At 40.0% G+C, this 15662-nt stretch overlaps 1 protein-coding gene across 1 annotated transcript in view; it reads left to right on the top strand.

The window, feature by feature from the left end:
* The window catches only part of tenm3 (teneurin transmembrane protein 3), a gene marked incomplete at its 5' end in the record, with an annotated part of 193533 nt that overhangs the window by 64011 nt on the left and 113860 nt on the right, over positions 1-15662 (top strand). The window contains one exon of the mRNA XM_079462768.1: positions 14760-14966. Coding sequence (XP_079318894.1) covers positions 14760-14966 — 207 coding nt within the window. The remainder of the gene's footprint in view (positions 1-14759; positions 14967-15662) is intronic.

Genomic DNA, 15662 nt, shown 5'->3' with positions numbered 1-15662 from the left:
TGTTAGCATAACATAAGTTAATATTTTTTATAATTAGCATAAGATGAGTGTAAATATACATAAAGTAGTTTGCACAAATATTCGTTACATAGTAAATACACTGTAAAAAAAAATTATTGGCAATTTTCTGCTTGCACATTTTCCATTTTAAGGACATTACGGACTTTCATACAGGTAAAACATCTGTTAAAAATTCTTAACATAGAAAATTATTTGGATTTCTTATTGACAGTTTCAGCAGCAACAACATAAATGTGTCTCAAACTTAACTTCTGGTAAACCTCTGCAAAGAATCAATAACTGTTGAGCAGTTTTAATGTAATGTCATTTAATACAATATACAATAAGATATTAATTTAAATTAAAATTGTTATGTTATAACAAAACACAAAGATAACTTCGGGCCAGGTGCATGCGACCGTCTATAGTTTAGTGTACCAAATGTTTTTCTATGGATACTTTAGCGTTTAATAGATGCATATTTGTTAGCAATTAATAGAGCATTTGTGTTTACCCATTTTGTAGATACCTATTCATTATTTGTCTTCTGCTCCATTTCTTTTTAATAGTATGCTAATATTTAATCTGCTTTGATTAATTGTTGCTTTGAACAATTTGTTTCTGAATGGTTTTAGCGGCGTTGTCTTAACATGGATAAAGTGAGGTTTAACTGCAGAGTAACTGATGTGATGTTCACCAGTGCCCGAGGAACCTGCATCTGAGCATTGTATTGATTCTCCCACAATTGAGCAGATTTGTACCGTGGGGCTTTTGGGGGATTGTAGAGCATCTGACAGGCGTTCCAGCCTTTAGGAAAGGCCCCTGCCACTCAGCAGCCGGCCATGTTAACAAACTCCTTCCCATGTTCACACACACAGAGAGGGTAATTTGGGAAAGGGCCGCAGAGACACCCCCCCTAAGAGAAAGCCGGGCAGACAGAGGGGCCGTTGTGTGTGGGCAGCTTCCTGGAAAGCTCCCCCACCCCGGTTGAAGCTCCAGAAACTCTTTCTTTGGCAAATAAAGCCTGCAGGTATGAGCTGTATCCAGTGGTCACTGAATCTATCCAACACATGGAACAGAGACCAAATCATGCCAGTGAATTCATATTCTATTTAATTACCATTCAATTATCAACTCAGCCAGCGATTGCCAAGTAGATTATTACATTTGCCGCACTGAAAGGAGAGGAGAGAAAGAAAAAGGAAGAGAGCGAGTTCTCGAATGGTGTTTGGACGGAACTGAGAGTGTTACATTATAAAGGAGGTTAAATGGAGTACAGCAGTGGAAATTTGGAAACGGAGGGAACGTTGGGAAACCCAGAAAGAAAGAAGAAAACAGTCTGTTTAAGTGGCTGTAACCAGAGCTGAATCCTACTGCAAAAAAACAGAAGGCATTTGGAAGAAAGAGATACACAGAGGTGAGGAGAAAAGTGATCCTGTAGGTGGAACTGCAGGCTCTTATCTGATGAGGAACAGCTATCATAAATATCCAGCTCTGCCATTACAGGAAACACATTTACACATGTTGATCTGAAGAGCACTCGGTCAAAACGAAACCGATTCCCTGTATGGGATCTGGTGTCTGATATACTTCTAGGTGATGGGGATCAAAAGGCAGAGCGAGATATTGATTCGCTCAGATTCTTATTCCCTTCTTGCATGAAACGTTATATTGTTTGCCATTTTCTTCGGCGTGTGGGTATATTCAAAGGAGCATGGGAAAAATAATCCTATTTGCAGCGTTTAGATTTTGCTACATTGTACGAAAATTGGATCAATTATACCACTTATTCTTATTAATGAAATGCTAAATACTAAACATTGTAATTATTACAAAACATTAAGTGTATTTATACATCTTTCCAGTGTTTATATTTCATAAATCTTTTTTAATGTATTTATTTCCTACTTTAAAATTTTAGTAAGAACTATTTTCCAGATTTTATCTTCCGCCATAACTTAGAATCACCCCGCTGGTCCCACCAGACCCATAAAGTCGACTCTTTCGGTTTCTCGTGTGTTGGGTGTGTGCAACCTGACAGCCAAGCTGTATTTGGAGGTTGGTAGAAGAAGAACGTGCTCACGCGTGCATACATACACATCCACGACCGCGCAGATGGGCTCTTTTGTGGAGAGCTTTATCAGGGATCTGAGGCGTGTTTACCACGGTTGTCTGACAGTGGCTCTCTAAGCCACGGATGTTTATCTAAAGGAGTGTGCTTGCCTGGATGTTTCGGGCTCAATGGCCTCTGTTGAGATCCAGGCCAGATGCACGGGCACGCAACACCCGCTGCTCCATCTGATGCCCAGCATCAGCCCGCATCTTTGCTGCAGACGCTCCACGGGGAAGTGTACATATTTTCTCGCCAGACAGATGAAAGCCCTGTGCGCAGAGGCATTCTGCCGACGTCCTCGTGCCTTCCTTCCCGCTGTGCTCATCCCTGGACAGATGTGTTGTCTCTCCATTGTTGGTCCGGGTGCGCGAGGCAGGTCTCTCTTTGTTTGCCGCCCAATCCACCATCCTCTCCCCCTCTCCTCTCAGCTGGTGCCATTTGAACATCTGCTCTCGGAGAATTGCTACCAACTAAACAACGATGGCATACCATTTTCCAAAGAGCCATGTTGTCTAAAAAAAAGAGGTTTCTAACACCTCAGAGTATAGTGGTGGCGTGAGTTGTGCCAGCCAGCTGATGCTGACCCTGAGGGGCTTGACTGTATGGATGAGCCTCTGATATGTTAAGAGGCTGTCTGACCCAGTTAAAGCACTGCCGTTACTCTTTCATTTACAAAACGGTTATGCTGCCTGAAATACTAGACAAAAATATGACATTATTGAATATCCAACACAATCTCACTGGAATTGGTTAGGTTTAGAGGTGGGGCTTCAGTTTAGCTTTTTCAAAAAATGTCTGTACTTTCCATACTGTACGAATTAGCCACCTCATAAAATAGTTACAAATTCTGGTGCAAGATACTAAATGCTATTTTGAATATCACGACTCTTGGTACACTCGACCTATCATATTTAAAGGACAGTTCACCCAAAAAGAATTATTGAGTCATTATTTACTTACTCAAGTCTTATTTATAGTTCATAAATTAATGTATTGTTAGATGCAGAGCGCACAAGAACCCCCAAAGTGCTTGTTTGCCTATATTTATGTTCTCTGTACAAATTTATAATGTATATCCACATATACAAGATCAAAACCAACTTCAGTTTTATTGTTGTTCTCTATTTGAGAAGCACAGAAATCGCGAGTCTAATTTATTTCCTCCGTTACCGCTCAGGGACCCGCTTGTTCCACCGTGCACAATGATTTGTGATTGATGAATCCCCTCGACACTTCCGCTGCGGCCTGTTCCCGGCCTGCTCTCCCACAGTGACCGGCTTCACACCTCTGATTGGTCCCTGGCCGCGGTCTCCTGTGGGCCGTATGGTAGGTGTGCTGCACATGTTGGCTGGTGGGGAGCTCTAAGACTGATTTTGTTATCGCTGGGGATGGATATAATGAAAGGCTCTGGTGTTTGTGTACGTGTACATGTGCATGTGAGATTACACCCTTTGAGAGGCCTCAGCCGGCTATTTTGCCCAGGAGGTTGCATTGCCTTTGCTGGTTGGTTTAATGCTGAGAGATTAGGCCTCTCCGCAGAGGTAATTGCTCACAGCACGCTCTATTAAAGACAAAAGGAAGGAAAACTGCTATTTGGAGCAACGGCTAATTTATTATATGCTGTCCGGCTACGTCTTCATAGCACGGTGGCGCTACCTGCTCCATTGTGAAACGTAAGAGCTCAATGTGTTTTAATTAGCGTAGTGTTTGTACACGGAAACGTCTTTGGCAGTGTCAAAGAAATGGTGCTTTTGTTCCTGGAAAAAGCATGTATTACATAGGTTTTTGAATGATTTCCCATCCATGCTTGCGGGTCGATTCCCAACACTCCTAATGGCTCATAAAAATACCGCACCACAACATACTAAACAGCAAACTAAACTGTACTCACCCGCAAAGTATGTCTGCAAATGCATTTTAGCCGAGGATCATCAAATGGCAAAATAACGGGGTGGAAATTTTGGCTTTTTTTATTGATTTTGTGTGTAAGTGTGTGGATGTTGCCATGTGGTGTAGTGTAAAGAAAGTGGGAGCGGGTAGATAGCAAGATCAATAGTTCAGCATTCGAGGCAGCGCATTTTCTCTCTTTTTCACCGCATGCAAGAAAGCCATTGTCCCCGCTTCTTCATTCCAAGCACTTTTCCATTACAAAACCTCTATTTTTTTAAAACTGTTGAAATTACCAGCTATCACAATGGCCTCGGTGTAAAGAGAGGTAATCAGCATCATTCACCAGTCGCTCTTAAACTTTATTTAACAAGTCATTCATCTTTGTTTTGCCTCCAAAAACACGCTCGTGAAAGAGAAGGTGCTTCTTAACAGCACATGAAACGGCGCCGTAAAAAAGGCAAATGGCGACCAGCCACTCTCTCTCTCTTTCACACATAAATGTGTCAGTTGTAATACTTTCTGTGTTTCTCCTAACCCCAATTCCTCTGTTGATTGCTCCCTTTCTGTCACCTAAAGCGGGTGGGTTGGATAAGGTCTTTTTCTCTGACCCCCCAGCTCAACCCTTCACCTCTGGATGAGTGGGTCTTTCACCAGGACTTAACTACTTAAACCTTTTGATCTCAGTGGGCATCTTTATTAACTCGCCCGTGTCTTAGGAAGTCTTTTGTTGTCTTTGTATTGCACGGTGTAATAATCTAATGGATTTACTTCAATCAATTGCACTAATGTCTAATATTGCCAACATGCAATAGCGCAGTCAATCTCTGCTGTTGCGTTTAAGTTAGTGTTTGTTAGAAGGTGAAAAAAATGGCAGATTGTGGCTACTCTAGTATGTCCTGCGGCTGGGGTGTGAGTGGGTCAGACTTCATCCGATGGGATGCTTTGTATGCTGGAATGGTGAGGTGGTTGGATTTGGGAGGCGCAAAGTTTAGAATGTAGGGGTGGCGGCCTGGGGACCACCCTGACCTCCATCATCCTACTCGTGTTTCACATATTATTCATAATAAATCTGTCTGTCTTTTTACTTTTGTGTTTGGACACTGATTTCCAGTGTGGGATGTCGTTGTGCTGTTTTTGGCCCTTTAGGTGCTTTAGTCTAACCAGCATCATAACCTTGGCCAGCAAGCTTCACCAGAAGGGCCATGTTGGTTTACCATCATCGCCTGGTATGTTTTGCATCATCTTACATTTCTATACAGCCTGTAGCTGTATTTGGAAGAGAGTTGATAAAACCAGCTTATCTCCAGCTGGTGTGGATCGACCTGCTTTGGTTAACCACTTGGGCTGAACCCAGCCACATATTTTTGCATTTGATAAATCCCTCATTCTTGCTCAGTTCAGAAACCCCCCAACACGACTCGGAATTCAAAACATCATATGTCGTTCCCACCTCATTATTTATACTCAGTGGTTAAAGGACTCTTCTTACAATTCATACAACTGCATATGTATGTGTGCGTTTAAAATATCTACATATCAAAGATCTCCACCAGCATAGTCTCTACATTTCTCAGCCACAGTAATCCGTCAACAAAAATCACAAGAACTCTCCCACTCTCTTTGGCTTTGCGGCAGCTAGCCACATCTGACCTACGGAGGTACCGGGCTCGCACCCTTTATTTCAATTGGGCGAATGATTGTGTGTGTGTTACCAGGCTTAGCCCCCTGCTGTTTCCATTTGTTGGTTACAGCAGTAAACTGGGCAAGCCCTGGCTGTTTTAACAGCACATGTCTTGATGAGCACTTCTTGGCTTTCATGAGCAAAAACGGGCCTAATTAGACTTGAGGCAGAACTCTTTGGAAATGTGGAACCTTGTATGAACAAGTGTGTATTTGTTATTTTTATTTATTTTTTACCTTGTTTATGAAATGTTGAAATGACCTTGTTGGTTAGCATTGTTGTTTTTGATGGTGGTAGAGCATTGCAGTGTCGCTTGGAGAAACGTTTTCTCCAGTTGGAATCTTTTCATCCTGTGTTGATTTCAGAAATTCATTTACTGTCCTCCGACAGTCTCATATAAGTCTCTTATTTATTTTCATACTGGGAGATTGGCGTTAACAACAGCTCAGATAACTTGATCTGACGGTGTTAAATTCTGTTATAAGATCAAGAAATGGTTCACCCAAAATGGAAAATTCTGTTATAATTCACACATCTTGTTGCTTTACCTACCGTACAAATATTTCAAAACATCAACTTTTTGTTCTGTGGAGGAAAGACAATTCATACACGAGGGTTAAAATGATAGGGCAATTTCAGTGTTATGGATGAGTCAAAACTTTAAATATAAATTCTCTCAGAATGTATTTAATACCTATATATTGAATAATCTGTTTATATACTAAACCCCTGAAGATAAAGTGCTCGCATTATGAATGTGACAAAAAGGACACACATTTCTCAGAGACAACATACTCTGTAGGCTTTCTGCGAATTAAAATGTACAAATCAGAAGCAATGGTACCCAACAAATGCAGAAGGTATGGCTCTTTATATATGCCTTTTTTTCATTTCATGTGCACATTTATGAGAAATATGGAGAGTTGTGGAGGTGACAAAAACTTTTCATCTCAAGCTGGACATTTGCGTGCAATTGGCCAAACAGAATTTTCATTTTGAGAGAACTATCTATTTCAAACTCGCTAAACGCACACGTCTGCTCTGGAACGAATGCATTTTACTGCCACGACTGAGTGTGAATTATTTATATATTGTCTTAGTTTTATAAGAGCGATTATGTGTCTAATCATACACTGGAGTTAGCTCTATTTATCAATGCTAGCCTATACAGTACACTCTCCGCACACTTCCGTCTGAACCATTAACATCGCTGCGGCATGAATCATTGTAAATCGAATAGTGCACTTTGTGCGGGAATGAAACACGGCTGTCTCCGGATCATAATGGCGGAATTATAGCTCTCCCCCATCATCACGCACGCGCTGAAGTCATCCCAAACCCAATTAAGGAGAATCCGTCTTCATTTGCCAGGTTTTGGAGGCTGACAGGCAGAGTGTCAGAGATGTGCTTCGGGATGTTTTCTTTTTGAGGGGAGGTGGGGGCCCGGATCACGGGGTGATCGATCACAGGAAGTTGGCCTAGGATTGAGGAGTGTTGTTGCGAACGGGGGCAAAGACCTTAGATAACATCATCATTAGGCAGCAGACAGTCTCTAATGTTCAGGGTTTAAATTGGGCCGGAGCAATCCGGAACAGTGCTCCGGCACTTTCGGTACAAATGAAAAAGTATTGTTAGTTCGTTTGCTAGTTCGTTCCACTTCCTGCGTGCTCCAGTCCAGTTTTTCTTTTAGCTGGTGCACACATTCTTTGTCCATTTAGCAAGTGTAATCACTCAAAACCTTCATTACATTAAGAAGGCTACATTAGCTGAGGCTACATATTCGTCTAGGGCGGCATGGGTGCCACGCCACACCCAGTCCTCGGTCCGCTCTTGTTGTGGTAAAATTACAGAAATATGCCCCGTTTGAGCATGTTTTCTTTTTCAAAGCATTACAATTTGTTCTGTTTTTATATGATTCATATATTTAATTCAATTCATATTTATTACATTAACGCACAGTTTGGTATCTTTGCAAAGTAGCTTCAACAAAATAGAAAAAAATAATAATGTGTGGAATACATGGCGTTATAGAATTTTTTTTGCAAAATCCTCCCAAAAAATTGCAAAGTATATGTGTGTGGTAATGTCACAGACGGATTTAATATATTTGTTTCCTCTGGGATGGGAGGAGTCGTGTTACATCATTACAAATGTTGTGTGTGTTATCACACTCGTGCATTGTTCTATCGACGAATCAGTGGCATGTCTGCACTCCGGAGAAAGCCGGGAGGAAATGAGTGCTGAGATGGAGAAACGAGAAGGGAGATGAAGTAGAATGAGATGAGTGTGATGGTCTGAGAGAAGAGAGTTAGATAGACTGAAGTAGGCAAACTCAAGAGGAGAGAGAGGGAGAGTGCTATTGGTGTTTATGGATTTGCTCTCTTTTTTATTTCTGGGGCAACAAGGAATTTCTGGTTCTGCGAGGAGGAAGAAAAGACAAAGAACAAGCATAAGACAGTCTGAAAAGAGATGCGAAAGACAGAGAGCTGAGGCAGAGAGAAACAGAAAGCTCCGAGCAGTATTTGATTGTTGCTGAAATATTGGCGTTTGCAGGGAACAGTGTTTGGTAATGAGGTTTAGACCTAGCGAGGCTGTATTCTCTAGTATTGATCATGCAGGACATCACCTCCTGGCTTACTTTAGCACTTGATGTACAATATTTAATCACCTATTAGTGCGAGAGATATCATTTTGTCACATTGAAAATGAACATAAAATGGTGTTTGTAAGGTATTTACGATTGAACCAGGAAATTCAGTGAAAAAAACCTACGGTGGAATTGATTTTATTGATTGGGAATTGATTGGATTGCGGTAGTACGACTAATAAATCAAATGTTTTAAATGCAAGCCTAAATATATATATATATATTAACATATGAAAAAATATAATGAATTACACTTATATTTAATAATGTTATTTTGTATTTTATAAATGTAGTAAAAGTGTATGTATCTGTATGGTGATACAAGATTTGTTTAAAAAAATCTAAATATTAACCCTAAATCTTAATCAAGATCAAATTTGTTTAGTTTAGCTAAACTAAAAAAAAGAATTTCCCAAGTTATACTATTTCTATAATTGCAAATAAATCAAATAAAGTTTATATATTGAAAATAAATAAATGGATTGAAAATAAAGTTTTATGTTAAAGTTTTTTCCTGCAAAATAAAAATACCCATTTTATAGAGTTACTGGCATACATTCACTTTTTATAGCTCGTTTTCCTTTACTTGTAACATCCCAACAAAAGCATGCAAACCCACGTATACTTAAAAGTAAAAAAGTACTTTTAAAGTACACATCATTTTACCCTCTTCGCTCGCAGTACTTTCCACAGCATGGAAAGCTCTCTGGTTGTCGACCGGTGAATCAGAGCGGGTGTAGACAGGTGTGTTGTTAATTCTGAGTGTGGCTAAGCTACTGTGAATCTATTTCCTGTTTCAGCAGCGTCAGAGCATGGGCCGTCTCACTCATGTTAGCCCAGCCAGAACTGGGGTCCCAGGTGTACGGGTATAAGTCTATCGCTATCTTCGACCATTTTCTTGTTCCTCTCTCTCCTTCTTTATCTGTTCCTCACCACTGAGGGACCATCGCGCTTCATTTCACATGTCGCCCGAAGGGGAAAAGGGGCCGTGGAAAAGAGAAGCTAGCTACAGAGAAAGAAAATGAAAAATATAGAGGGAGAGAAAGGAGGGAGGGCAGAAAGCGAGGGATACTGGAGGCATTGTTCCACTCCAAGAGACACAAACAGTCTCGAGCTCTCTGGTGTTCAACCCGCAGCTCCCCTGTGTTTGTGTGTGTGTTTCCAAAAGGCTATAATTCTACAGACAGGAATGAAAAAGGGATAAAATGATACTGAAAGATCAGTCTGATACAGTAACCTCTTCTAATTTTCTCATGTGCGTTTTTCTCCATCTTTGCTCGGCCATTTTGCTTTTCTTTAATGTACTGAATAATGTTGTTGTGAATTCTGCTTGTTTAAATACTATATATATCATTCAGATGGCGATTTTCTGTGAAAATTGCGAGAGCGTTTTGGAACAGTCAAAATCAGAAAATGATAAAGAAATGACTGCGCAATGTTGTTTTATAGCAATTTTTTTTTTTGAATTTATAGCTGCCGGGGAGTTAACGCCTAATGTTGAGCTCCGGCATGATCCTCGCAAACACTCATACGCAAACAGCAACATCCCTGAATGTCATTTCAAGTGTACTGCATCATGTTGTCCCCTGTGTGTTTCATCAAGTGTTTCTTCTACAAATGATTTGCGGTAAGACACATCTAATGATAATTATACAGCAACCACTTATTATTCAAGTGACCAACAATTGTCATTACCATATGTCCATTAGCATCAGCACAACGATAGCAACGCATTAGTTATAATGGACATTTAATCTCTAAAGGCGTCTAATCCATTCTCCATCTTTTCTTTGGTCTCCCATATGCAGTTCTCAGTTTGATATAGCTTTTGTTGTGTGTTAGTCAGTGAGACCACCCTGCGGGGGGTCCATACAGCCACGCGAAACTCTGAATCCAACTTCACATGGTTCTTTTTTCGTCCCATCTGATTCATCGAGTCGCCTTTTTTTCTCAGGGGTTCATTTCATATGCATCAACGTATGTGTATGTGTTCAGCTTTTTGTCTGTGATATTACAACAGCTCTTGTGACACTCTAAACCCCTAATGAACCAGAGACATTATAAAGAAGACAAAAACAACTGAGAAATCATAAACTCAATATGGCAGCTGTAGCATTGCAAGTCCCGCCTTTCAGTCATAAGTGCCAGTCATTTCTTATGTTAAACGCATTGGTGTTATTGAAATGTTATCTTGACAGACAGTCTTAAGGATGCCTAGTACCTACATAGAAAATACAGTAGCTGCTTGGGGGCATTACCAAGATGGCAGTCGAGAAACTTCAAGCTAGACCTTAATTTTGATATTTCTTAAACCCCACCCATTTCTCTGCCCCTAGCATGAATTCATTTCTTTCCTTATTGTCAGAATATAAAAAAACAATCCACAGGCTTTGTGCGCATACAGTATGTGTATGATGTATTCTTACATTGTAACTTGCCTCAACAAGAACAAAGTGTGGCCTTCAGCCTTCTTTGTGCTCGCTCCTATCCACCGAGGACCGGGAAAACAGACAAAGAGATGGAGAAAGAGAGAGAGAGACAGATGGTTAGTGATTTCAGCAGTACGGCTTTTCTTAAGCGCTCCTGTTAGCACCGCAGCACGGGTTGCTATCGATTAGAATATGAAAACCTAGAGGCCTGCATATAAGATCGGGGATGAGAAGGCAGCAGAGAGCAGCGGATGAGACAGGTTGCACACACAGCATGCGCAGACACGCGCGGCGGCACAGGAAGTTGCTGATTAGGTTTGACCCAGTGTCAGGCGGAAAAAAAAGAGAAGAATCCCGGGCAAAATCACACAAGGAGAAGGGGGAAAATCGATGAATGACAAACAAGCACGTTTAGTTTACTGCCGTGGAATGATGAGTCTGTGGAAATAATACCCTGATCATTGACTATGTCTGTTGGTGTGTGTTCGGACGGCTGTGGAACTGGATGCTGTGTTTACAGGCTTCGGTTACATGTGACGGTGGGCTTGTGAGTTGCAGTTTAATCAGTTTTTGAAAACGAAAAGTTCCCACTTAAATTTTTTATTAGTTTTCAAAGCCTCTGTGAAATGACTAAAAATGCACACCTGTGACCACACGTTCTGTATTAATGCGGTAGGCGGCAATGTTGCTTGGCAACCGTAAACAGCCTAATGTTAGAGTAATATTAATGCTCATTTATTTAACATTCATGCATTTAATAGATTTGTATTTCTGTAAAATCGCTACAGTCTCTACAGTGTTCTGCCAGCCCAAAATCTTGGGGCATTCATTGATTTTCACATCAATCACATTTTTGAGAGACTTGTGTAGCGATATCGTTGAATACGCTTTGTGTGCACCTGCGTTTGATTTTATGGTCTAGTCCGAGCGCTGAACCTTTACGCAACCGCAACCCTCCTTTATTTCCATTGTGTTTAGGAGTGGGTTTGTTTGTGTACTCGGAAAAAAAAGAAAATAACACTTCCCTCCCGGCACCACAGCGCCTTCATCTCTCCTGCTTTCTCTTCTCAGCTTTAATTGACAGCTGCACTGGATTATGGGCCGTGTTAAACTTCTTCGTCTGCTCTCACAAATCATTACACACGAGAGAGAGGGTCAATCTGTGTTTTAACTCCTCTCATGTGTGCGTATGTGTGTTTTCTAAAGGCAGGCAGTAGAGAGTGCTGATGGAGCAGGTTGGCATGAAACCACAAACAGTGCTAGGGGTTGTCACAGGTAGAGAGAGAACGAAAGAAAGACAGACGAGAGTGACTGAGCGAGAGCGAGAAAGAGAGGGGGTGAATTTCAAGAAGCTACGAAAGCAGCAGGATTACACAGTGGCCACTGCATTGACTTGCTCACTGTTACAGTGATTTCCCTTTAGTTCAGTGTATTGTTTATAAGAGACAGCTGCATCTCAACTGAAACCAAAGAATGTGCTGCTTTTTCTGCCACATACAGTTTGCCAATATCCTGTGAATTAGGAAAATGAAACTGTATTTAGCATTATTTTTGAAGGGTAATTGTTTTGTTGTTGTAAACATTAGTAAATAAATGAGCTAACCTAAAACTAACAGTGAGCAATATATTTTGTTGGCATTGATGATCTTTGTTAATGTCATTTAATGAAAATGCAATTGTTCATGTTCACTGAGCATTAACAGGTACAGCTTTTTTTTTAAGAATGTGTTAGTAAAAGTTGAAATTAAAATGAACTAATGTTATAATGCTGCAGAACAATGGTTCATTGTTGCATTAACTGAGGTTTTCCGCTTATAATTTAAATTTTTCAACACTGTCATTACGGTGGTAACAATTAATTATGAAAATATTTAATAAATTAAACTGTGTATGAGCCATTATTTATAATACAAAAATATGTTGCCGAATTGTCTTTCGTATCAGCGTAGTTTATGTTGTACAAATATGTAGGGTTAATAACCTTTATTATTCCATTTTTGTGCTTTAGTCAGTCCGAGCTTAATACAACCGACACACACACAAGCGTGTATCAGTGGCAGCACATAATGTTAATGGCACTTAATTTGTTGGTCGGGATGGGCAGGCTGGTGTGAGCACGGCTCCCACAGGACTCGCCTGTAATTGTGTTTCATATCATAAATATATAAATAAAGCTCCCAATAATTACAAAATCAAAATTCTCCCTCGCTCTCTCGCTCTCTTTCTCTCTTTCTTTCACACACTCGTTCTGGATGTCTTTTACCTTTTCTAAGCTCCTTTACGATGCATTGACTGTAAACAAAGGAAGGGTGTTATAGGGAACATGCAGGAATATAAAACACATGCCGCAGAAGTGGAGGTGACTTTGCCGTCTCAAGAGTGTGTCCATTTCCATGAAAAGGCGCTAGGAGTCAGTCAGTTAATAACTATTCACTGCTCTCACCTTTTGCCTTTGACTGCTCTCGGATCAGGGGTCCTAAACCATGTCTGATAAGCTTTTATTTTATGTTAAATAGTGGCACTGAGCCCAGGTCAGAGCAGTGTGACTGGCTATGCATATTCCTTAGAGTCTGCTGATAGGTTTGAGAGGTGATTATGTCGCTGTAATGGGGCTTCTGAACTGTGTGAGAAAGACAAAGAGCAAAGCGTTTTCTTACAGCAAACACTATTGCATTTATGCACAATCAAATGTAGATTTATTGTGAATTTGAAAATGTGATGTTATAGATTACACTGTATTTCTTTTTAGAATTAAATGTATGTGTAAACAAATGAAGAGTTTGGTTCCCAAATGTGATGACTCAGGTTTAAAATCTTTTTATTGTGCATTCCAATTAATATCGATCAAACTGAAGTTGGTTTGTTTTGATTTAAGCCATAAGAACTAAAAAAATACAGCTAACTAACACAATCAAACACAATAAAAACATTATAACATAAAAAAGCATTTTTAAAACAGAGTTATATCATTTTGAAACCAAACTCTTCAAATATAGTTTACTATACAGTGAATTTATACATATTAATTTGTTTAAAAGTTTTATGTTTAGTTTTGCTCATATGTTAATCTATAAATGAGCCAATGGAATTTAGTAGAAGCTGTATGTGGCTAACATTTAGTATAATTTTCAAAATAGATTCAAACAATTAAATCACAAGCCACCTGTACATATGGATATGCTCAACCTGCAACGTGTTTCTGCAGTTGCTCATAACTGTTAACAAATAACAATTTTGATCATTTCAACTTTAATTATCTTTTTTAATAGCCATAGATTTTGTTTTACAGCACTGTGTTGTACAACATACCTCTGCTTACCTAAAAACTAGATATTTTTCAGGTAATAATGAATAGTACTAATTATTGTCATCTGTTTATTTGTTTGTGTGTGTGTGTGTCTGTAACAGTGTCCGTTTGCTAAATTGATGGTAAATGTACTACAAGCGGTGCAACATCAGAGATGAAGATTAAGTAAATTTGGCAGCCATGGAAAGTGTGTGTGTATTTATCTATCGGATTAAGCTAGGCAGAGAGAGAGAGAGAGAGAGAGAGAGAGAGGATGTCTCACAACTTCATGCAAACTTTCCAGTGTTATAGCCTTAAAGACAATTGTGGGTATTGTGGAAAACATTTCCAACTTCATGAAACCGCAGCTATTGGAGCAAAACAATAACAGCAACAGAATACTTAATCATACGGACCATAAACCATCATTCCTTCTATTTGCAGTTGTTTGTAGTTATGGAGATTTTCTGTTCATGCTGTTTACCTTTATGTTGCTTGCTTTTATCTATCATTTTATAGATCGCAATTTGAAAATAAATGGGCAAATAAAACCTTTACAAAAATCTAAATATTTGTAAACATAAATTAAAATAAAATAGGATATCAATTGAGTAATAGAGTTTTCTCAAAGTAGATATTTTTTTCATAGTTATTTTTATCATTTGTTTTATTTTTGGTTAGACCTTGGTTTAAAGTGGCTTTCTTTTCTTTAGGTTCTCCCATGCCATCCTCTCTCTCCAGTCCATCAGTCACTGAGCATTCCCATTCTCAACCACCCTCACCCAATCTCCATGACAACCAGAGTTCCCTTTTAAGTAATGCCACCACACAGGCGGCGCAGGACTCCGATTCGGAAGAGGAGTACGCAGCCGCTCACTATAGACCGGTAACACAGCCTGGCCCCGGCCACAAATGTAATGGTAAGATTACCATTTCTCTCTCTCTCTCTTTCCGTGTCTGTCTTTCTTTCTTCCCCTGTTTGCGAAACAAGAAAAGCATAAGGCTGCGTGTTCCCAGTGAAAACCACCGGAGTGAACTGTATGCAGACCTTGTGGAAAGTTTTATTGGAGAATGTCACATCCAATCAACGGTGCTCAACCTCTAGGTGGATTAGGAGGGTTTTAAACGGTTTTTTTTCTATAAAATGACTCCGGACCTCGTATTGCGTCTTAAACCAATTTTGCATGCTCAAAATCATATTCGGAAGAAAGCAGCTAGTTTTGATTCGCCCGAACTTTGATTGAAACGGCAACGTGAAACGCGGAGAGTTTAAAAATAAGCACCGAACAGCGTGCATGTGTGTTTTTACTCGGGGCTCATTCTGTTTTATGTGTTCTCTTTCCATCTCTCCAGCAGCTGTGCTCGGAGCCTCCTCCTGTTTTTGTTTTCGTCTTATTTTCTCTCCGTGAACACTAACACAAACAAACACTCTGCTGGTGTGTACTTGTCCTCATCCTCCGTGACCTCATTGTCTTTGTTGGAGAGCCTTAGGAACTCCAGCTGCCTTCATCTACATCATCTTTAGACCCACCAGCCAATTTCTCAGCTGACTTTCAGTTGGAAGATTCATTTACATAGTTGTTGAGAATCAGACGCAGTCGCCGTGTGTGTGACCA

Source organism: Barbatula barbatula (genome assembly GCF_947034865.1).
Source record: "Barbatula barbatula genome assembly, chromosome: 8".
NCBI lineage: Eukaryota > Metazoa > Chordata > Actinopteri > Cypriniformes > Nemacheilidae > Barbatula > Barbatula barbatula.
Note: the sequence above shows the minus strand (reverse complement) of the source record. Positions and strands in the feature narration are given on the sequence as shown.